At 50.6% G+C, this 18199-nt stretch overlaps 3 protein-coding genes across 3 annotated transcripts; 2 read left to right on the top strand and 1 right to left on the bottom strand.

The window, feature by feature from the left end:
- Positions 1-1533: 1533 nt before the first annotated feature.
- Positions 1534-6344, bottom strand: PSMB9 (proteasome 20S subunit beta 9). The gene is made up of 6 exons (XM_033102971.1): positions 6145-6344; positions 4218-4285; positions 3374-3505; positions 2632-2761; positions 2246-2387; positions 1534-1701 (listed from the first exon to the last, which is right to left on the bottom strand). Exons 1-6 carry the CDS (start codon positions 6202-6204, stop codon positions 1574-1576), a joined length of 660 nt encoding a protein of 219 aa, XP_032958862.1. The 5' UTR covers positions 6205-6344; the 3' UTR covers positions 1534-1573.
- Positions 6345-6623: 279 nt separating this feature from the next.
- Positions 6624-13692, top strand: TAP1 (transporter 1, ATP binding cassette subfamily B member). The gene is made up of 11 exons (XM_033102970.1): positions 6624-7410; positions 7894-8008; positions 8172-8302; positions 9061-9266; positions 9693-9890; positions 10726-10854; positions 11013-11201; positions 11775-11948; positions 12181-12343; positions 12604-12740; positions 13480-13692. The coding sequence occupies exons 1-11, from the start codon at positions 6813-6815 to the stop codon at positions 13690-13692; spliced, it is 2253 nt and encodes a 750-aa protein (XP_032958861.1). The 5' UTR covers positions 6624-6812.
- A 1427-nt stretch (positions 13693-15119) lies between these two features.
- Positions 15120-18122, top strand: PSMB8 (proteasome 20S subunit beta 8). Its single transcript, XM_033094328.1, has 6 exons — positions 15120-15479; positions 16220-16367; positions 16525-16636; positions 17044-17173; positions 17538-17742; positions 17978-18122. Exons 1-6 carry the CDS (start codon positions 15333-15335, stop codon positions 18064-18066), a joined length of 831 nt encoding a protein of 276 aa, XP_032950219.1. The 5' UTR covers positions 15120-15332; the 3' UTR covers positions 18067-18122.
- The last annotated feature ends 77 nt before the right edge of the window (positions 18123-18199 follow it).

The raw sequence follows: 18199 nt of genomic DNA, 5'->3' as shown, positions 1-18199 counted from the left end.
CCTTTAGTACTTGCTTTTCGTTTACTGTCCAGTTTCTAGTAGTTGTGATCAGCCGGTGAGATAGGCTCTTAAACTATTATTTTAAACTTCAAAATAAGTTAACTATCATGACTAGAAAGAACTCAAGGCTCTAGTAATTTTAGATGCTGCCCCCAACCCCCACCCCACGACCACCAACAAACACACACTCCCAAGGGCATAGGACTGTTTTTAGGGTACTTTAAATGTGTATGTTTGGCTTGAGGTCCAGAAAGAAAAGCAGATAGAAGCATCCTGGGTAGCCTACCAGTATTTCTGTTAAATATACCTCTTCGCTCCTCACTTATTAGCAAAATGGCACTAAACGTCAAAGCTCTAAACCACATTTACTTGACAGAAGAGGAACCCAGGGCTCACAGCGGGAGTATAATTTGGCCTGTCACTCAGGAAGAGCAGGGCAAAGATAGTATCAGAACTTGACTTGTTTAATAACTACAGTTACTCACACATCTGGTAACAACTTCCTACCGTGTTTCCCCGAAAATGAGACCTAGCCGGACCATCTAGGAGCAAAAACTAATATAAGACCCGGTATTTTATATTATATTATATTATATATTATACTATACTATATTACATTACATTATACTATATTATACCTGGTTTTATATTAAAATAAAACCGGGTCTTATGTTAATTTTTGCTCCAAAAGATGCATTAGTGCTGATAGTTTGGCTAGGTCTTATTTTCGGTAAAACACAGTAAGTGGCAACGAATGTGCTGGGCTAGTTATTGCAGATTTCAAGGAGGAGATGATATAAGAAGCTTGAGGGAATGGAAAGTTTTATGTAGTAGTAGAGGAAGGACATATGGTAAAATTTAATCCCCAGATCTCAGCAATGGAACTTGCTGTGACTTTGGTCGAGTGACTTACTCTTTCTAAGCCTCCACCTGTCCTTAAACAGAAGTAGTAGTAGTACCTACACAGGTTTTATTGTTTGTGTTTTAAAAGATAAAGTTTATAAGCATTTAGTGAATACCTGGCTCAATAAATGTAGTTTCTCTTGGTTATTGTTATTCTTTGGAATTCACGAGTGCCCCCTTTTGAAATCCTTTTGGTTTTTTAAAATGTAAGTATTTACCATGTATTGACCTGTAGTGTGGAAGGATGAATTATGAAAGGAATTCTTTAACATGTGAGTTTGCTGGTGCTCTTAGAGAATTCTCACATGTGTTGCCGTCTTATCTACCTGTCAGTCCTAGCCTTAAATGAATGAGTCCAAATTCTGCACTTCCAGCCTCTTCCCTGGGGAGTCAGAATGAGACTTTTTATTGTTTCTGATATTTTAAAATCACTCAGTCCATGAGGACCTGTCATGTACAGGGCTCTTTCTAGTACACTGCCTCCAGCCTCGCCCTCCTTCCTCTGGGGAAGATGTTTTAGACCTGGGGGCAAAAGAATAAAAAGGGTCTGGGAGGGAAGAAGGACTCTCCCTCAAGCTGCATCTCCCTGAGCATCCATTCCCCATCAATCACGCCGACTTCTGGTCTCAAAGAGTTTATTACAAAATAAGAAAGAAAGTCTGAGGAAGATTCACTCGTCATAGAATTTTGGCAGCTCATTGCCCAAGATTACTCGATGGTCCACACCAGCAGCTGTAATGGTGACCAGGTAGATGACACCCCCACTCGAGCCATCCCGGCTCATGGCCAGAGCGATAGCTGCAGAAAGTTAAGAGAGGCTTAGCTTCAAAAATCTTTTCCTTCCCCTCCTGTCCATATGATTACCATACAACCTTCAGACCTCAAAACTTGTCTCCTAGAGAGACATATTTAGTGGTGTGCCGGTAAACCAACTTAAAACAAAAGAAGTCTTCATATGTAGCAAGTCTTAATGTCCATGGTCTCAGGACTACCACGATCGATTTCAAGTTATAAATAGCTTAGCAAGCAGCTCACAGATCCTGGAATATTTAGCCATTGGCTCTCATGAGCTAGCCCAAGCCAGCTCCAGCACACCACTGATCCTTACCGTAACCACATGTCTTATTTGCTGTAGTCAGAACAGTCTACAGCAAGTTTATGCCTTTTGTCCTGAAATCCCATCTAGTTTAGTATTTGTCCTGCCCCTTTCACTCTCAAAAGTGTCCCAGTTTGGACATTAAGTTAAATGGTCACCCATGTATTCCTCTTCCTGTTTCTGATACTCTACTTCCTTCGGACGTTAAAAACCCTCCCTCTGGTACCCTTCCACTTGGTTCATTACCATCTGTGGTGAAGCGCCTGCACTCCTCAGGGGACATGCCTGGCTTATATGCTGCGTCCACATAACCGTAGATGTAGGTGCTGCCAGAGCCCCCAATGGCAAAGGGCTGTCGGGTCAGCATTCCTCCCAGGGTTCCATATACCTGGGGGAGGCATCCTCATGTCAGAATACAGAAGCACCAATCTTCTCCTTGACACTGAGATAAGCAGGGGGTCTCCACACTCTGCAGTGAAGCCTCAGTATCTCATACCTCCATTGGTGGAGACTGTACTATGCCTAGAGAGGCAGTGTCTTTGGAACTCACTGCTAGAAGGACATGAGACCTTCACTTCCTCTCGAGGGGCGTGGGGAACCCCCAGGGAGGGAGTGCCTTGGGAGAGACTCACTTGGCCCCCTTCACGGTGGTCCCAGCCAGCTACCATGAGATGTGCAGACAGGTCCTCCCGATATTTATAGGTAATATTCCTCACCACATTTGCAGCAGCCAAAACAAGCGGAGGTTCATCCAGTTCCATCCTGAAGGAAATGTTAGGAATAGGGGTCAATGTAACTTCCTGAAGTTTCACCGTCCTGTGCCATTCCCGTCATCCCTGCCAAGTGACACCTGAAACCTATAGCTACAATAGGTCAAACTCCAGCTCCCCTCCCACGTGTGCAGGGGAACCTGAGTCTCACACTGCCAATTGATAAGAAGATCTCAATTTTCCCCTCCTTTACTCTGTCCAGCCCGCCACCCCCCAATCACATAACTCTCTTGGCTCCAAGGACCCTGCGCTTGTGGGTAAAAGCAGATAAACATTACTTCTCATACGGTAACCTGATATGTGGGCCACATTATCATTTCTTCCTCATTATTCATGTCAGGATAGTGATTTACAGTTTTCAAACTGCCTTCACCTATATCACTTGGTTCTTAAAATAACCATCTGGTGAGGGAGTATTATCCCCACTTTACAGATGTAGAAACCAGCTTGAGAGACTCAAGTGCCAGTTAAAAGCTAATAAAAGCAGGAGCCAAAACAAGAATTTTTCATTTTCCACTGCAGTGCTCCTGGAACAGGACACTATGGGGCTCCCTGGTTGGGGGAGCGCTAGCAGGTGTAGTGTGAGGACCCCAAAGCTTCATACCCATGGAGCTCCAGCTGGTAGGCAGCCATGTCGGCCACAGCCTGGGCGTCAGCAGCCGAACCGGAGAGAGCACAGTAGATGCGATGGTGTAGTGGGGACAGCTTGTCAAACACTCGGTTCACCACCGCCTCTCTGTCAGGGAGGGGTCGACAATCATCGGCGTTAGAATTGCAGGAAGATTGAGGTTAATTGTCTAATGTTCCTCATATTTATTTGACAAGAGAACGACCACGGAGTGCACGAAATGTAATGCTTGGATCAAAGCAGGGAGCAAAAAAATCATCTGAAGTAAATGAAACACTGCAAGTAATCAAAATTAGACTTATTTTTAGGCTCAGATTTTATAACAAAATAAAAAATATTAAGTTACGACTAATGTTCCTCATCAATTTTTCTTTGCTAGTAACCATCTTGAGGAAGTTATGTGTTCTAAACATAAAGTAAGTAATATTGATCTAATCCCATATAGTCATTTTACATGTTAGGAAACTGACCAGGAGGAAGACAAAATTAGTTCAATAGGTGATAGATGAGAAACCAGAATTTCATCTTGTCAGAACCATCTTTTCTGCCTCTAACTATAGAAGGAACGAGGGCCCCTCAAATCTCTCTCACTATCCCCTTCTCAGACCTTATTCCTTCCAGGGACAGGCCACGTAGCATTCAGGCCCTGTATGATCCTCCTTGAATTCAGAGACACAAGCACCCACTTAATAGCTTATTAGTAATCTTTCTGAAAGGTTAATTCCATTTCTCCAAAGCTCCAGTTCACCAGACTCTTAATGAATGGGTAAGGAAAAGGCATATTTGGGGCCCGTAGATTTCTTCCAAAGCTGGTACTTACCCTGCAGATACTCGGGAGTCAGAACCCACCACAACGCCCCCATCAAACTGTACTGCCATGATGGTTGTCTGCAGAGACACAGAGGATAGAATGTCGGAGCAAGAAAAGCCTTGATCCCTTCCTGTCACATTCCCAGAGGAAACCTTCCCAGAGAGGGGAGGGGACTGGCTCAAGGTCACACAGTAACTCAGGCCAGAGCTAACTCCAGTACAGGATTTTTTTCTCCATCTTCCCATTTTCTCTATTGTCTCTCCCGGCTCAAGGGAATGGCAGCCTGGCCATGGTACAACACAGGAAGAACTGCATCCCTAAGCCCCAAACTTCCAAAGTGGAATCTTTTCCTTTGTAAAGAGAGAGGTGGGGAGGAGGCTACTAGAGGCAGAAATTTGGCTTAGTGGGCTCTTCCAAGCTCCGGTGAGCCAGCCTCACAAGTAAATTATCTCCACCTCATGTGCTTGTATGGCAGATGTGGTACAGACTTGGCGAAGCAAGTTACCGTGACCTTGGGAAACAAGCGCAGGTCTTTTTTGGGGTCCAGAATCCTCCATCTACATCCTCCCCATCCCCCCCTTAATCAGAAGTGAGCTCTTTCAGTTTATTGAACCCTGGAAAATGTCGAGGGGGTCCATGGTCAGCAGGGTCACGTCTCAGGAAAGGAAGAAAGCAGCAAGGAGCATATGAGACAGTTTAAAACAAAGGTTTCAAGTAAGGATTTCTGATTAAGAGGCAAATAGATATCTCATTAGTCAGGGGAAGAAATCTGTACTGAGAGAGGATTTGATTTGAGAGTTTCAGCTGACTTTTTCAGGTCAAGAAAAGAAATTAAAGAAGAGTAAAGGAGGATAAAGCTACACTTTATCTAGTCCTGTTGAGTTGGAAAAGGGCATAAAGATCCTTCGTTCAAATGAGGAAACTGAGTCATAGAGAAGGCACGTGACTTATCCAATCACTCAGAATTAATAACAGACTCAGGTCTAAAACCCAGGTCCACTCTGTTTGGCTGCTACTTCCTACTTTCTGCTGCTCATCTGGCAGTGAGGAGAGAGATTTTCTAATTTATAAGTGGGATTATTACTCTCTTTCTCACCACTCCCCAAGTTACTCTGCCCCCCCCCCAGCCCTCCGGGCATATCGCCCGTGAGTCCTCTCTCACATACTGATTTACCATGAATAGAGGGCCAGAGAGCAGGGGCAACTCATCCTCGGGGCTATTCCTCTGTAATAAAGTACCCCCAAGCCAAGAATGGTAGCAATAGTCTGGGAGCAGAAGCCAGCCAGCGGTGGGCTGCCGTCTGCCCCAGGAGCCCAGCCTGGGCAAAGCCCCCCAGCACGTGCGTGGGAGTGGGGAGAGAAGGCACCGGGAAGGGAGCAGGCGGCACCTGGACCAAGCAGGTGCCCTCCTGGGCCAAGCTGGGGAAGGGCACCACGGGCTCCCATGGAAACCTCAGTATCAGTGCTGGGGCTGTAAGTTGCCCAGGTGCCAGTTTATCAAAGTTCTGTGTGATGAGTTGGCTCTTCTCAATCAGTGCCCATACCCCACCCCCCAAATGATGTCCTATTGCATCCAGAGCACCGTTTCCTTATCTCTTTGCTCCTTCTCCAGCCCCCTCCTGATTTAACCAGCCCCTCTCTCTAGTCCAGAGTGAAAGCGAAAGCGCTTTAGAGCAAGCAGCTTCCCCTTGACGCTTCCAGCTAAGAGCCAAAGCACCCCTTTCTCCACCAGCCTCGCGTGCCCAGGCCCTTTGCGGGCCCCAAGATGATCCCCTTCAGAACAGACGCCCTGGATTCACTGCAGGGTGCAAGCACTGGGTGCTACAAGGAACCTCCTCACTCTTAGTCTCCGTATTCACTCCTTGGCGCTTCCAGAATCCCCCTGTCGCCCCACTTCCTCCACCCCTCTGCTGACCCTCACGCCCAGACTCATTACCCCAGTGTGCACTTCTCCGGCCCGGGGTAAGTCCCCGGTTGGCGCTCCGATCCGCAGCATCTCGGCGCCGCGCTCCTCGCCGCCTGCGGCACTGGTTTCGGACTTGGGACAGCCAGCTGCGCGCACGCTACAGTCCCGCCCCCTCTCCTCGCCCGCCAGGGGGCGCCAGCGTCCTCTCCGTGAGGCTTAGCGCCCCGACGCTAACCTGTGTGGGGCAGATCTGCCCGGAGACAGGTGACTAAAGAGCCCCACTCTGAGGCTGGGGTAAAGAAGTCTTGACAAGTGGATCCTACTTGAGGTGGCAAGAAAAGGAGGACGGACGGGTGTGCGTGATGGAGAGGTGGAGCACCAAGGCAGCTCCCCAGAACCTCAGAACTGATTAAACGGCCACTCCCGACAGAGTGGGGCCGGCGCGTCGGCGAGTGGGAGGCTCTGGTTGGTGCCGCGGCGCTTTCGTTTTCCCTTTCCCCTAAACGGCTCGCTTCTAGCCAGCACCGCGGGCTCTGCCGGCTCCCGGGGCTTTCCGAGAGCGCCGCCCGCCCGCCCCCTCGCGCCCTGCCCGGCCGCTGGTCCCCGCGCGCTCGGGACAGACTCCCACAGCACCCAGAGCCTCGGGCCCAGCGGGGACCGCCGAGAGTCCCAGGCCCGGGCGCGACCCCCGCCCGCCCATGGCAAGCTCAGCGCCCCCCGCTCCGTGCGGGTGCCACTGCCTCTCCCGAGCTTTCCTCGCGTGGCTGGGGTCAACGCTGCTGCTTCTCGCCGACTGGGTGCTGCTCCGGCCGGCGCTGCCCGGAATGTCATCCCTGCTGGTGCCCGCCGCGCTGCCGTTGCTCAGGGTCTGGGTAGTAGGCCTGAGCCGCTGGGCAGTGCTGTGGCTGGGGGCCCGTGGGGTCCTCAGGGCAACAGTTGGCACCAAGAGTGAAAGCAAAGAAGTCCAGGGATGGCTGGCTGCTTTGGAGCCACTGGCGGCGGCGCTGGGCTTGGCTCTGCCAGGACTTGCCTTGTTCCGAGAGCTGGGCTCGTGGGGGTTCTCCACGGACAATGACAGCACCAGGCTACTACACTGGGGAAGTCGCCTGGACGCCTTCGTCCTCAGCTACGCAGCGGCACTGCCCGCAGCCGCCCTGTGGCATAAGCTCCGGAGCCTTTGGATGCTGGGAGGTCACAGGGGTTCTGGAGACGCGGTGCGTCGGCTTCTAGGCTGCCTGGGCTCAGAGATACGTCGCCTCCCGTTCATTCTGGTCCTGTTGGTCCTCTCCTGCCTTGGTAAGGGGGTTCAGGGCCAGAGGGATGGACGCTGGGGAACTGGGCAGGAATCAAGAGTAATGATCCGTGAGATAGGTTACCGAGCTCTGGGAAATGTGGGTCAGAGAAAGGGGACTCAGCTCGGGTCTTGAGGAGACCACTCCTGGACGGGGTGGGAAACGGAGACCTGGACTCCAGTGCTGCCCCAGGCGTCACTTCACTAGGCCTCCTGGGGTAGGCAAGTCCTTTCCGCTGAGGCAGTATTTTTCATACAAGGGTATCTTAAGATACTCCATGATCTCTAGGCTTCCTAATTAAACTCCTCAAGGTCTGGTGGGGCCGCAGAGCTTTAAAGTTCCAAGCCGGCCTGCTCAGGTGCTGGGTTGTGTTCTGTGAGGACTTTCTGCCGCTGCCCTCCAGGATACTGGCGGGGGCGGTCTGGTTGGGGCTGGCCTGTTTAGACTTGATATCTGTGACTGACTCATCTCTTCTGTCCCATCGCAGGTGAGATGGCCATTCCCTTCTTCACCGGCCGCCTTACTGACTGGATTCTCCAAGATGAGGCAGCAGCTGCCTTCACCCGAAACATAACTCTCATGTGCATTCTCACCATAGCCAGGTCTGGGGGCTGAAGGTGGAAGGCTGAGAACAGGCGGTGGTGGGGGGTCGGGGGGCTGCAAAAGAGGGAGGTGGAAATGGAGGCTGCCGTCTAAAGTGCAGGGACCTGCTCTGTCCCCTGAGCACACATTGACCCTTGACCCTCTGTCTCTGTCTGTCTCCAGTGCAGTGCTTGAGTTCATGGCTGATGGGATCTATAACTGCACCATGGGCCGCGTGCACAGTCACCTGCAGGGAGAGGTGTTTCGGGCTGTCCTGCGCCAGGAAACAGAGTTTTTCCAACAGAACCAAACAGGTTTCTCATGAAACTCTTCCATTGTACATCCATATGCTATTTATATTCCCTGAGATCCCCTTGTACTTATAACTTTGATATCTCCCTCTTTCTTTCTCTCGCATAGACATTGTCATTTCTTATTTTTGGTATGCCTCAAGAGCAAAATATTGTACTCTTTACCTTCAGAAAAGCCTAGTTTTTCCAGCCAAGGTTTTTTCATAAATTTATCTCTATTTATGTATTTAGATGGAAACTATAACATTGCAAACCTGGACATTTTGATATCAGAGTCCAACTGCCTCATTTTACAGAGAAGGAAACAGGCCTAACCTCTTAAGTGCTGACACTTGCATGGTCACGTATGGATAGAGACGAACTTGAGGACAGAACCCATCTCTTGATTCCCAAAGCTTCCTGGACTGCTTTCTAGCAGCACCCTCCATTTTCCTCCAGCTGTGATATAACCAGCCTAAGCTCTTCCTGCCTATGTGTACAGCGTGGCGTATGCAAGTTCTTTAAGCAACAGAAATATGGGAATTTATATGGGCGTCAATTTCTTTACAATTAAAATGAAGGCTTTTGGCCAGACTTTCCCTGTCTAACATACTCTCCCTGCATTGAGACCCCCAAACTTCCCTGTACCCCGACTTGTTTTTCCCAGCCTCCTTAGAACACCATGTTGACACCCCTCCCCCTGGACCCCGGCTCACTACTGGTCCCTCCCATCACTCTGAGCCTGTCATTCACTCCTCTCTCTTTTCCCCAACCCCTGCCAGGTGCCATCACATCTCGAGTAACAGAGGACACGTCCACCTTGAGTGAGTCTCTGAGTGAGGAGCTGAGCCTATTGCTGTGGTACCTGGTGCGGGGGCTGTGTCTCTTGGGGCTCATGCTCTGGGGGTCACTGTCCCTCACCATGGTCACCCTCATCTCCCTGCCTCTGCTTTTCCTTCTGCCTAAGAAGCTGGGAAAATGGTACCAGGTATGTCCAAGGAGTTGCCTCAACCTACACAGACACTCATCTCCCTCACCTGGAGGACCCAGTTCCTCTTCGCTTTCTTTTCTGCACCCTGGCTGATTCTCCATGTTCCCGGGACTCCCCACTCCTGTAGTCCGTGTTCCCACATTGCTCACTGTTAGTCTTCATGGTCTCTGTGTGTTCTTTTCTAACTTCTGCCCACAGTCTGTCTTTAAGACTACGATCACCAATCTCAAGAATATGATCCCATCACGCTTCTGAGTCATTTTCCTCTCCTCTGGATCTCTTTAGGATCCCAGGGATATAGCCAAGTCCCTTTCTCTTCTCTCCTGTCCCTCTGTCTCTTCTCACCTTTTATCTCCAACCAGGTAACTCAGGTACTAGTGTCCCTTATGGTTTGCCAACCCTGGCTTGGACATGTCTCCACAGGTGCTGGCAGTACAGGTGCGGGAATCTCTGGCAAAGTCCAGCCAGGTGGCCATTGAAGTCCTGTCAGCTATGCCTACAGTCCGGAGCTTTGCCAACGAGGAGGCTGAGGCCCAGAAGTTTAGGCAAAAGCTGCAGGAAATGGAGACACTCAACCAGAAGGAGGCCCTGGCCTATGCAGTCAACCTCTGGACCACTAGTGTGAGAACCTGGAGATGAAGGCCTGCTCCCTTTCCCCCAACATACCTTGACTCCATTCCCTTTCCCGTGACCCGGCTCCACACTCCTCCTCCACTGGGCAATGGGGGTTTCAGTGTTCTCATCCTAGCAACCTGAGGCTCAGTTACCCTACTCAGGCTTCCTGACCCACTCCCTCCTTTTAGGCAAGCACCTAGCAGATGGCTTTCTTTCTCTGTGGCACACAAAATCTGCCCAACCCCCTTTTGAGGAAGATTCCATGCCTTCTAGAGCCTCCTTTGCTTCTCAGAGGGTGCTCAGGGAGCCAGAAATTCCTGCACCTGGGCTAGCTTCATGCTGGGACTGTGTGATGTGCTAGTGAGAGCCACGGGAATAGCAGAAGCCAAAGATGGGGGCACCTGTGGCGTCTTTAGAGGCCTAGACCAGCAAGCAGAAGCTCCTGGCTTGGTGCTGCCATTTACTAGCTCTGTGACCGTGGCCTCGTAACTTACCTTCTCTGAGACTGTTCCCTCATTTTTAACAAGTGGGAGTGATATAACCTGGTTTACAGAGCTCTTGATATGAATATTAGCTTACATTATATTCACGTAAGCCTTCTGTGACGAGCAAGACGCTCCCCAAACAAGCCAATAATGGTGATGATGATGGTGACTCTGTCACGTGTCACTGAGTAAGAGCACGGCATCTCTATGGTTCATTCTCCCTTTCTACTTACGGAGCGTCCTGCTGTTACATGGGGAAAGGGACTTTATATCTCATTAACGCTAAGGATTCTGGTTCTTTGTGCCCCGCTGTTAGATTTCTACCACAACCCCTTTTCTCCGTGATCTCTCCACAGATCTCAGGGATGCTGCTGAAGGTGGGAATCCTATACATTGGTGGGCAGCTGGTGACCAATGGGGCTGTCAGCAGTGGGAACCTTGTCACGTTTGTTCTCTACCAGATCCAGTTCACCACAGCTGTTGAGGTGAGGCCCTCCCAGTTGCACTCCCCAATGGTCTTCCTTGCCCCATCCCTCTGTGTCACCCTCTGTGTCACTCTCCTCCCATTCTTTACCCTTCTCCCATCACATAGCCCTGGCAAACAGATTTGGACCCCACCTCACTATGCATACCTCCCCTCCAGGTACTACTCTCCAGCTATCCCAGGGTGCAGAAGGCTGTGGGCTCCTCAGAGAAAATATTTGAGTATCTGGACCGGATCCCTTGCTGCCCAGCCAGTGGTGTGTTGACTTCTTCAAAGCTGGAGGGCGTCGTTCAGTTCCAAGATGTCTCCTTTGCCTACCCAAACCATCCAGATGTCCTCGTGCTGCAGGTACAACCTCCCAGTGCCTGCACGCCATCAAACACACTCTCAACCCTCCGCTCCTGAAGTTTCCTCCTGTCTCCAGCCTGCTTCACATGAGGCACAGACAGATCCCTCCTAAGTCCCCAAGGCCAGGATGAGCATCATCTATGCCATAAAACTGCCCCAAACCTAAGAACCAGTTTGGATTTCCAAGGAAAATGGGAGAGGAGGCTCTCGGGGATGAAGCTCTCACATCCTAAGGAACTGCTGAAGCAAAATGTGTGTCTCCAGCCTTCCATCTTTGCTTTTTCTTTCCATTTGTGATTTGGAATATGATTTTTTCTGTTTTCTCGTGGTATCTGGCATCAAATGTGTGGCCCAGTGGGGCTCAGTCTTTGCCTCATCTCCACTCCTTGGGGAGGTATCGTGCCTGAGGAACAGAAGTCTGTGCGTGTGGGAGGCTGGGAGTTACTGTATTTCTCCATTTTTCTCCTTTCTTCCCTGGGGTAAGACACCATGCTATGTAACAAGACAATGACCGGCTCAAGGTTAGGGGCGTCAGTGTGCCTCTTATTGAGTGATTGATTCTCTGCCCTCCAGGGGCTGACCTTCACCCTACGCCCTGGCGAAGTGACGGCACTGGTTGGGCCCAATGGGTCTGGGAAGAGCACGGTGGTTGCCCTGCTGCAGAATCTGTACCAGCCCACTGGGGGGAAGCTGCTGCTGGATGGGGAGCCCCTTCCCCAATATGAACACTGCTACCTGCACCAACAGGTGAGCAAGTAGGGGGAAGGTGGGGAGCACCAAGTAAGAAGAATCTCTTCACTGAGCACTCTGAATGGACGGTTAGGGAATGATAGGAGACCTTGGGTGGAGATGGTGTGGTGATCAGGTGAGAGGGTGTGTACTTTTGTGGTAGGATATCAGTACAGATTTTAAGTCCTCAATCTATATATGACCACTTTTGTGCTCCTGTTCCATGACTCTCCGTCATGTTTTGCCCCAGGTGGCTGCAGTGGGACAAGAGCCACAGCTGTTTGGAAGAAGTTTCAGAGAAAATATTGTGTACGGCCTGATCCAGAAGCCAACCATGGAGGAAATCACAGCTGCTGCGATGGAGTCTGGAGCCCATAGTTTCATCTCTGAACTCCCGCAGGGTTATGATACAGGTGCTTTCTCTACTCATGTCACCATCCAGCCATCTTTACTGAAACCCCAGTAGTCCTTCCTTTATTCATCAGTTCCTCCTGCCCCACTGACATCAATCTGAAGTTGTAAGATCTTGTCCCTATGGCTCCTTCATCTTCATACCCTCAGAACTCCTTAATCTTCCCAGAAACTTCCCTTTCTAGCTGTGTCCATCAGTCCTTGGTGTGTGTGTGTTGCACATGCGGTTATCTGGCTCTCACCTTGGCTTTTGTGTCTGCAGAGGTAGGTGAGGCTGGGAGCCAGCTATCAGGGGGCCAGCGACAGGCAGTGGCCTTGGCTCGAGCACTGATCCGGAAACCACGTGTCCTCATCCTGGATGATGCTACCAGCGCCCTGGATGCAAACAGCCAGTTACGGGTGAGAGAGTTGTCTTCTTAATGCCTGTATCCTACCTGATCCTCCTTCCTTCACTCATCCTACGTGAGTTATAGTAACATCATAATCATCCAAACCAGTCCTTGCAATTCTCAGTTCCCATTAGCTTCTCCCCAAGATGCCTAGGACCAGTTAAAAGAGACTATCTACAGACTTTGAACCTCTGAAGCCAAATATAAGGAAAAGACCATCCTAATATTAATATTAATTGAGCATATATTATTGGCAAACATGCTCCTAGGTCCTCTGCATATACTGTCTCCCTCACGTATTCATCATGCACGCTTGTGGGCTGGGCGTTGTTATCCTTTCTCTACAGGTGATGAAATGGAGGCAAAGAGAGGTCAAATAACCTACTCAAAGTCATTCAGCTGTTAAACAGCAGATCTTGGACCCAAATTCAAGTCTGTCTGACTTGAAATGCTCGTGCTTCCTTAAAACAGAATGTAAAAATTCAGTCCATAGGTAGAGAGACTATTCAGTACCCTTCGGTCTTTTCTTACGGGTTTTACCATAGGACTCTGACTTTTATTCCACTGTTGCCCCCTCATGTAAACGGTCCATAAAAAGTCAGAGGTTTGACAGAGAACCACTCAGAAGGAGACTTCAATAGAATTGGGGTTGTTGGCAGAAGCTGGCGAGGTCTGTCACAGTTCTGGAAACAGATGTCTCCCTGCCTGGGAGTGTCCCCAGCTCTCACAGAGTTCATGTCTTTTCTCAGGTGGAACGGATCCTGTATGAAAACCCTGAGCGGTGCTCTCGGTCTGTGCTTCTCATCACCCAGCGTCTTAACTTGGTGGAGCGGGCTGACCACATCCTCTTTCTGGAAGGAGGCACCATCTGTGAGGCGGGAACCCACCAGCAGCTCATGAAAAATAGGGGACACTATTGGACCATGGTGCAGGCTCCTGGTGGGTTGGGTGCTCCCGAATGAAAGACTTCTCAGACCTGTACATTCCACCTCCCTTCCTTTTTTTTCTCCTTTCTATAGTGGAGAATTTGGGAGCAAGGGTCTTACCGAAGCTGCAGAGTAGTCAGCTACTTCTAGTCGTGACATTCTAAGATGTAACCCCCAGGTGATACCTGAAATTCTGCCATGAATGTTACCTCCTCCCCTGCCTCCTTTCCAAGCTCCTCTGGAACATGCAGATTTCCTGGGGGAAAACAGGGTTTATGACTCTTTAGTGTAACGGGGTTTAGAGCCATGGTTGGTGTGGATAGCACTCTGAAAATGGGAAGAAATATTTAAAATATACAGAAAGGAAAGATCAGCTACTTTCCTAGAAGACCAAAGACATCTGTCGGCCCCCAAATACCCTGTGGATTCTTGATATTTATAATAAAATCGGTGTTTTGTACTGTGGTTTCTCGCGTTTTTAGTGCATGTACCAAATAGCTCACTGACTCTTGCAGCGCCCTTTTCGGGAGCCGGGTGACTCCCTCCTTCAGCATCCGCAATGTTTTACAGCCCTAAGTGTGCCATCTTTTCCCTTAAGTGTTCTGTTTCCTATGGTTGCCCCTCCACTTCCCCATCCCCCCACGCCCGCCCCCAAGGATGAGCCAGGCTCATACAGAGCCCTCCAGGGCACTAGCAGCTGCGCCCAGAGTCATGGCCTTTCTGAGGTGGAAGATGGAGGGCGAGAGTGGCTACAGGAAGCGCAAGTGCGCTAGCGGAAGAGCTCACGCTTCATCACCTCGCCGCCCAGGTCGTATCCTGTAGGGGTCCCCAGAAGTGGCACCTGCCTGGGAAATCTCAGCTTAGTGGGCGGGGTTGTCTAGTAAGTCTCTTCCAATCAGGGAAGGTTACGGTATGTGACGTTGCAGTTACTGGGCAGATTAGGCTAACGCAGGTTGCAAAAAGAGGCGGGGTTTAGAAGAGTTAAACTCAGTTTTACTCCGTCAGGCAAGAATTATGCGAGCAGGTGCGGACAGAAAGGGCAGTTCTTGTGGGTGGCTACAGGGTAGGGAGACCGTTGAACTGGGTGAGGCCCTATGAAGGACCACGTGGAAAGATTCAGAGACTGTGCGCTCTGCTTGGTGTTCCCTTTCCCCACAAGCTGAGGGTATACTCGGATGCCTGTTGCCCCAAAACCTGTCCTCGAGACTCAGTGGCCGCACGTACTCCTATACCTCCTCTACTTTTATAAAATGATGCTCATATGAACACCCCTTCTCTACTCTGACGTGAAACTGCTCCCAGCCTCTTGCTGCCTTCCAGCATTCTGGCTGAGGCTACGCCTTTAGGTGATAACCCTTCCCACCCACCCCGTAACTGTTACAGAGGATGCCCCGACTGTCGGTGTCTCTCACTGTCATCTCATGGTCAAGGGGCTTTCGAAGCCGCCCCCTCTTTTTCTTCCTTTCTTTTGAAAGTCTTGGACCCATTGTTTCATGGAGGCGGAGCAGAGAAGCCTGTTCCCAGTATGATCTACCCGGTCCCCAGACACCCACGGGCTTCTTCTCGGGAAGGGCAGGGGGATGTGGAAAAAATTCTGGTTCCCTCCCCTTGAGGCTGCGGGCTTTCGCTTTCACTTCCTTCTCGGAGAGCGGGCAGATCTCCGGGTCTAGGCAATCATGGCGCTGCTGGAGGTGTGCGGAGCCCGGCGAGGGCGGCCGGAGGACTGGGCTTACCCCGTCGCGGAAAGCCGGCATCGCTCGGACCCCGGACACTACAGTTTCTCTATGCGATCTCCGGAGCTCGCCGTCCCTCGGGGAATGCAGGTCTGGGCTGTAAGAGGACCCCGGGGAGGCGGGGAGGAAGGGGCAGAGAATGGAGGGTCTGCCTGGAGACTGCCCAAAGGCGGGGACGCGCGGAGCGGGGCATCCTTCAGGCCAGGAGAGCCGCGTCCAGGGCCCAGCCAGGGAATCGAGGGCTGACCGTCTGAGGGTTAGGAAGAGCAAAGAGTTAGAGGTGAGGTGGGGGCGTCCCTAGGAAGACAAGAGCGCTTTCCTGCCTGTTCTCCATCACACACAAATCAGGAAGCCCTTTCCACGGGGCTATCATAATAATACCCGGCTGTGCAGTGTCTTGGAAAACCTCTAAACGGCGGTTGGCCTCGCCTCAGCCACTCACTGCGTATCTTGGATCAAGCCACTTAGACTAGATTTGGGGCCTCTTCTGTAAAATAGGGGTGCCAATAATAAACGTGTTTTGTGAGGGTTAAATGACCTATTGATAGAAAAAAAACATTAAAATCACTCTTAAAAATTTTAGTGCTGGTAACATTTATTTTCTTCCTTTTCTGTTGCGCTGGAAAATGGAAAGGTTGGAGTCCTGTGCCTCTTCTCTTCCTTCTCCCAAGCCATTTCCTTGTAGAGACGGGCTTTTAACTGTTCCATTTATTGATGGCTGGAGAATTTCTGGGGATCTCCTCACTCTCACTCTCTCTAAAACCCTTTTCTGGAGCCTCCTACTTCAGAAGTTTTCATTGCCCCTTTCCCTGCCTTTTCTCTTTGACTAGCCTACTGAATTCTTCCAGTCCCTGGGTGGGAATGGAGGAAAGAACGTTCGGATTGAGATGGCCCATGGCACTACCACGCTTGCCTTCAAGTTTCAACATGGAGTGATCGTGGCAGTGGATTCTCGAGCCTCCGCAGGGAGTTACATTGGTGAGTGTGTGTGTTCCAGCAGGCGGACTGGGGAGCTGGGCTCTTGTCTCAGCAGGAGCCCAACATCGGCCCCCAAACGGAAGCAGATATTGACTTAGGACACTCAGGGAGAGCTGTGGGGTCATTTCTCCTCTCTCAAAACTCCATCTTCTTCCAGCCACCTTAAGGGTGAACAAGGTGATTGAGATTAACCCTTACCTGCTTGGCACCATGTCTGGCTGTGCAGCAGATTGTCAGTACTGGGAGCGTCTGCTGGCCAAGGAGTGCAGGTAGGCGAGGCCTCTCCTCTCCCTTCGAAGCCTAGTGGTCAGTCCTGGATCCTGGTTCCTCACCCTTTCTTCCTGTGCTCCTGTAGCTTGTTGATGCTAATGCAGTATTTCACAAAACAGCCTTTTGGTGGTGAAAACCTTCTCCCAAATTTCAGCTTGTGCGCCTGTCAAAAAGCCTGATAATTTGTTAATTATTTAGCACCAACACCATCAATCCTGGTGGGATAGTATCATTGACTTGGATTTCTTTATGTGGTTTTGATACTTTAAAGTTCAAATCTCTCCTGGATCCTTAGACCCTACAAATGCTTCTCCCTCCAGTCACTTCCTGCCCAACAAACGGCAGCTCAGAGAGCTGGCCTTCTGCCACCTCTAAGTTCTCTCCCCCATGACCTGTCCTCACCCAGGCTGTACTACCTGCGGAATGGGGAGCGGATCTCAGTGTCAGCAGCCTCCAAACTGCTCTCCAACATGATGTGCCAGTACCGGGGCATGGGCCTGTCCATGGGCAGCATGATCTGCGGCTGGGACAAGAAGGTGGGTGCTCTCCACTCCCCACAGTCCCTCTGTAGATGAGAGGTCAGTTTCCCCATGGTGCACTCCAGCCCTTCCCCACGAGTGCTCTGTTAAAGAACGGTGCCAGCACACCCCCGGCCTATTTCTGGGTCCAGATGTGGACCATTGTTTCATAAACTTGTCCCTTCTGATATAATAGTTGATTCCAAGTTTGTTTCCCCCCAGCCCCCAAGTTCTATAATTGTTACTGAAGTGCTGTCCTAGCTCAAATATTCCTGTGGTAATTGTTATTCTTTTGTCCACTTTTTATGGCTCACACTTGAACTGGTGGGTGACCAACAACTCCCTCTCCATTTCCAACCTGGACCCTTCTTGCAACCCTTAGGGTCCTGGACTCTACTATGTGGATGAAAATGGGACTCGGCTCTCAGGAACTATGTTCTCCACTGGTAGTGGGAACAGCTATGCCTACGGGGTCATGGACAGTGGCTACAGGCACAATCTTAGCCTTGAAGAGGCCTATGACCTGGGCCGCAGGGCTATTGTTCATGCCACCCATCGAGACAGCTATTCTGGAGGCGTCGTCAACAGTAAGAGACCAGTGCTCCCACCACCAAGACTTGGGCTGGGAAGTGGCTTTTGAGAGTGGAAGACTGGGGGATGCAGAGTGGCAGGGAGGAGGTGTTCAGAGTCAGAAGAGGGACATTGAAGTCCCAGTAATAAGGGCTTTGAGCGTGTGTGTTATCGTGGCCTTCAACATAACATCATTAACAGGAACTTGCTGAAGTGAAAGGTGACTCCATGTTCTTTCTCATTTGCCCACAGTGTACCACATGAAGGAAGATGGTTGGGTGAAAGTGGAAAGCACAGACGTCAGTGACCTGCTGCACCAGTACCGGGAGGCCAGTCAGTAACCAGTAACCGTGGTGACTGGCAGCTGGGCAGGCCTCCTCTGGGAAAGCCTGGCCAACTCAGGGACCTGGGCCAGCTTACACCGCAAGAGAAAGGGGCTAAGCCGAGCCCAGAGATAGAGAGCTGGCGGCCAGC

This window comes from Rhinolophus ferrumequinum, chromosome 3 (genome assembly GCF_004115265.2).
Source record: "Rhinolophus ferrumequinum isolate MPI-CBG mRhiFer1 chromosome 3, mRhiFer1_v1.p, whole genome shotgun sequence".
NCBI classification, from domain to species: domain Eukaryota; kingdom Metazoa; phylum Chordata; class Mammalia; order Chiroptera; family Rhinolophidae; genus Rhinolophus; species Rhinolophus ferrumequinum.
Note: the sequence above shows the minus strand (reverse complement) of the source record. Positions and strands in the feature narration are given on the sequence as shown.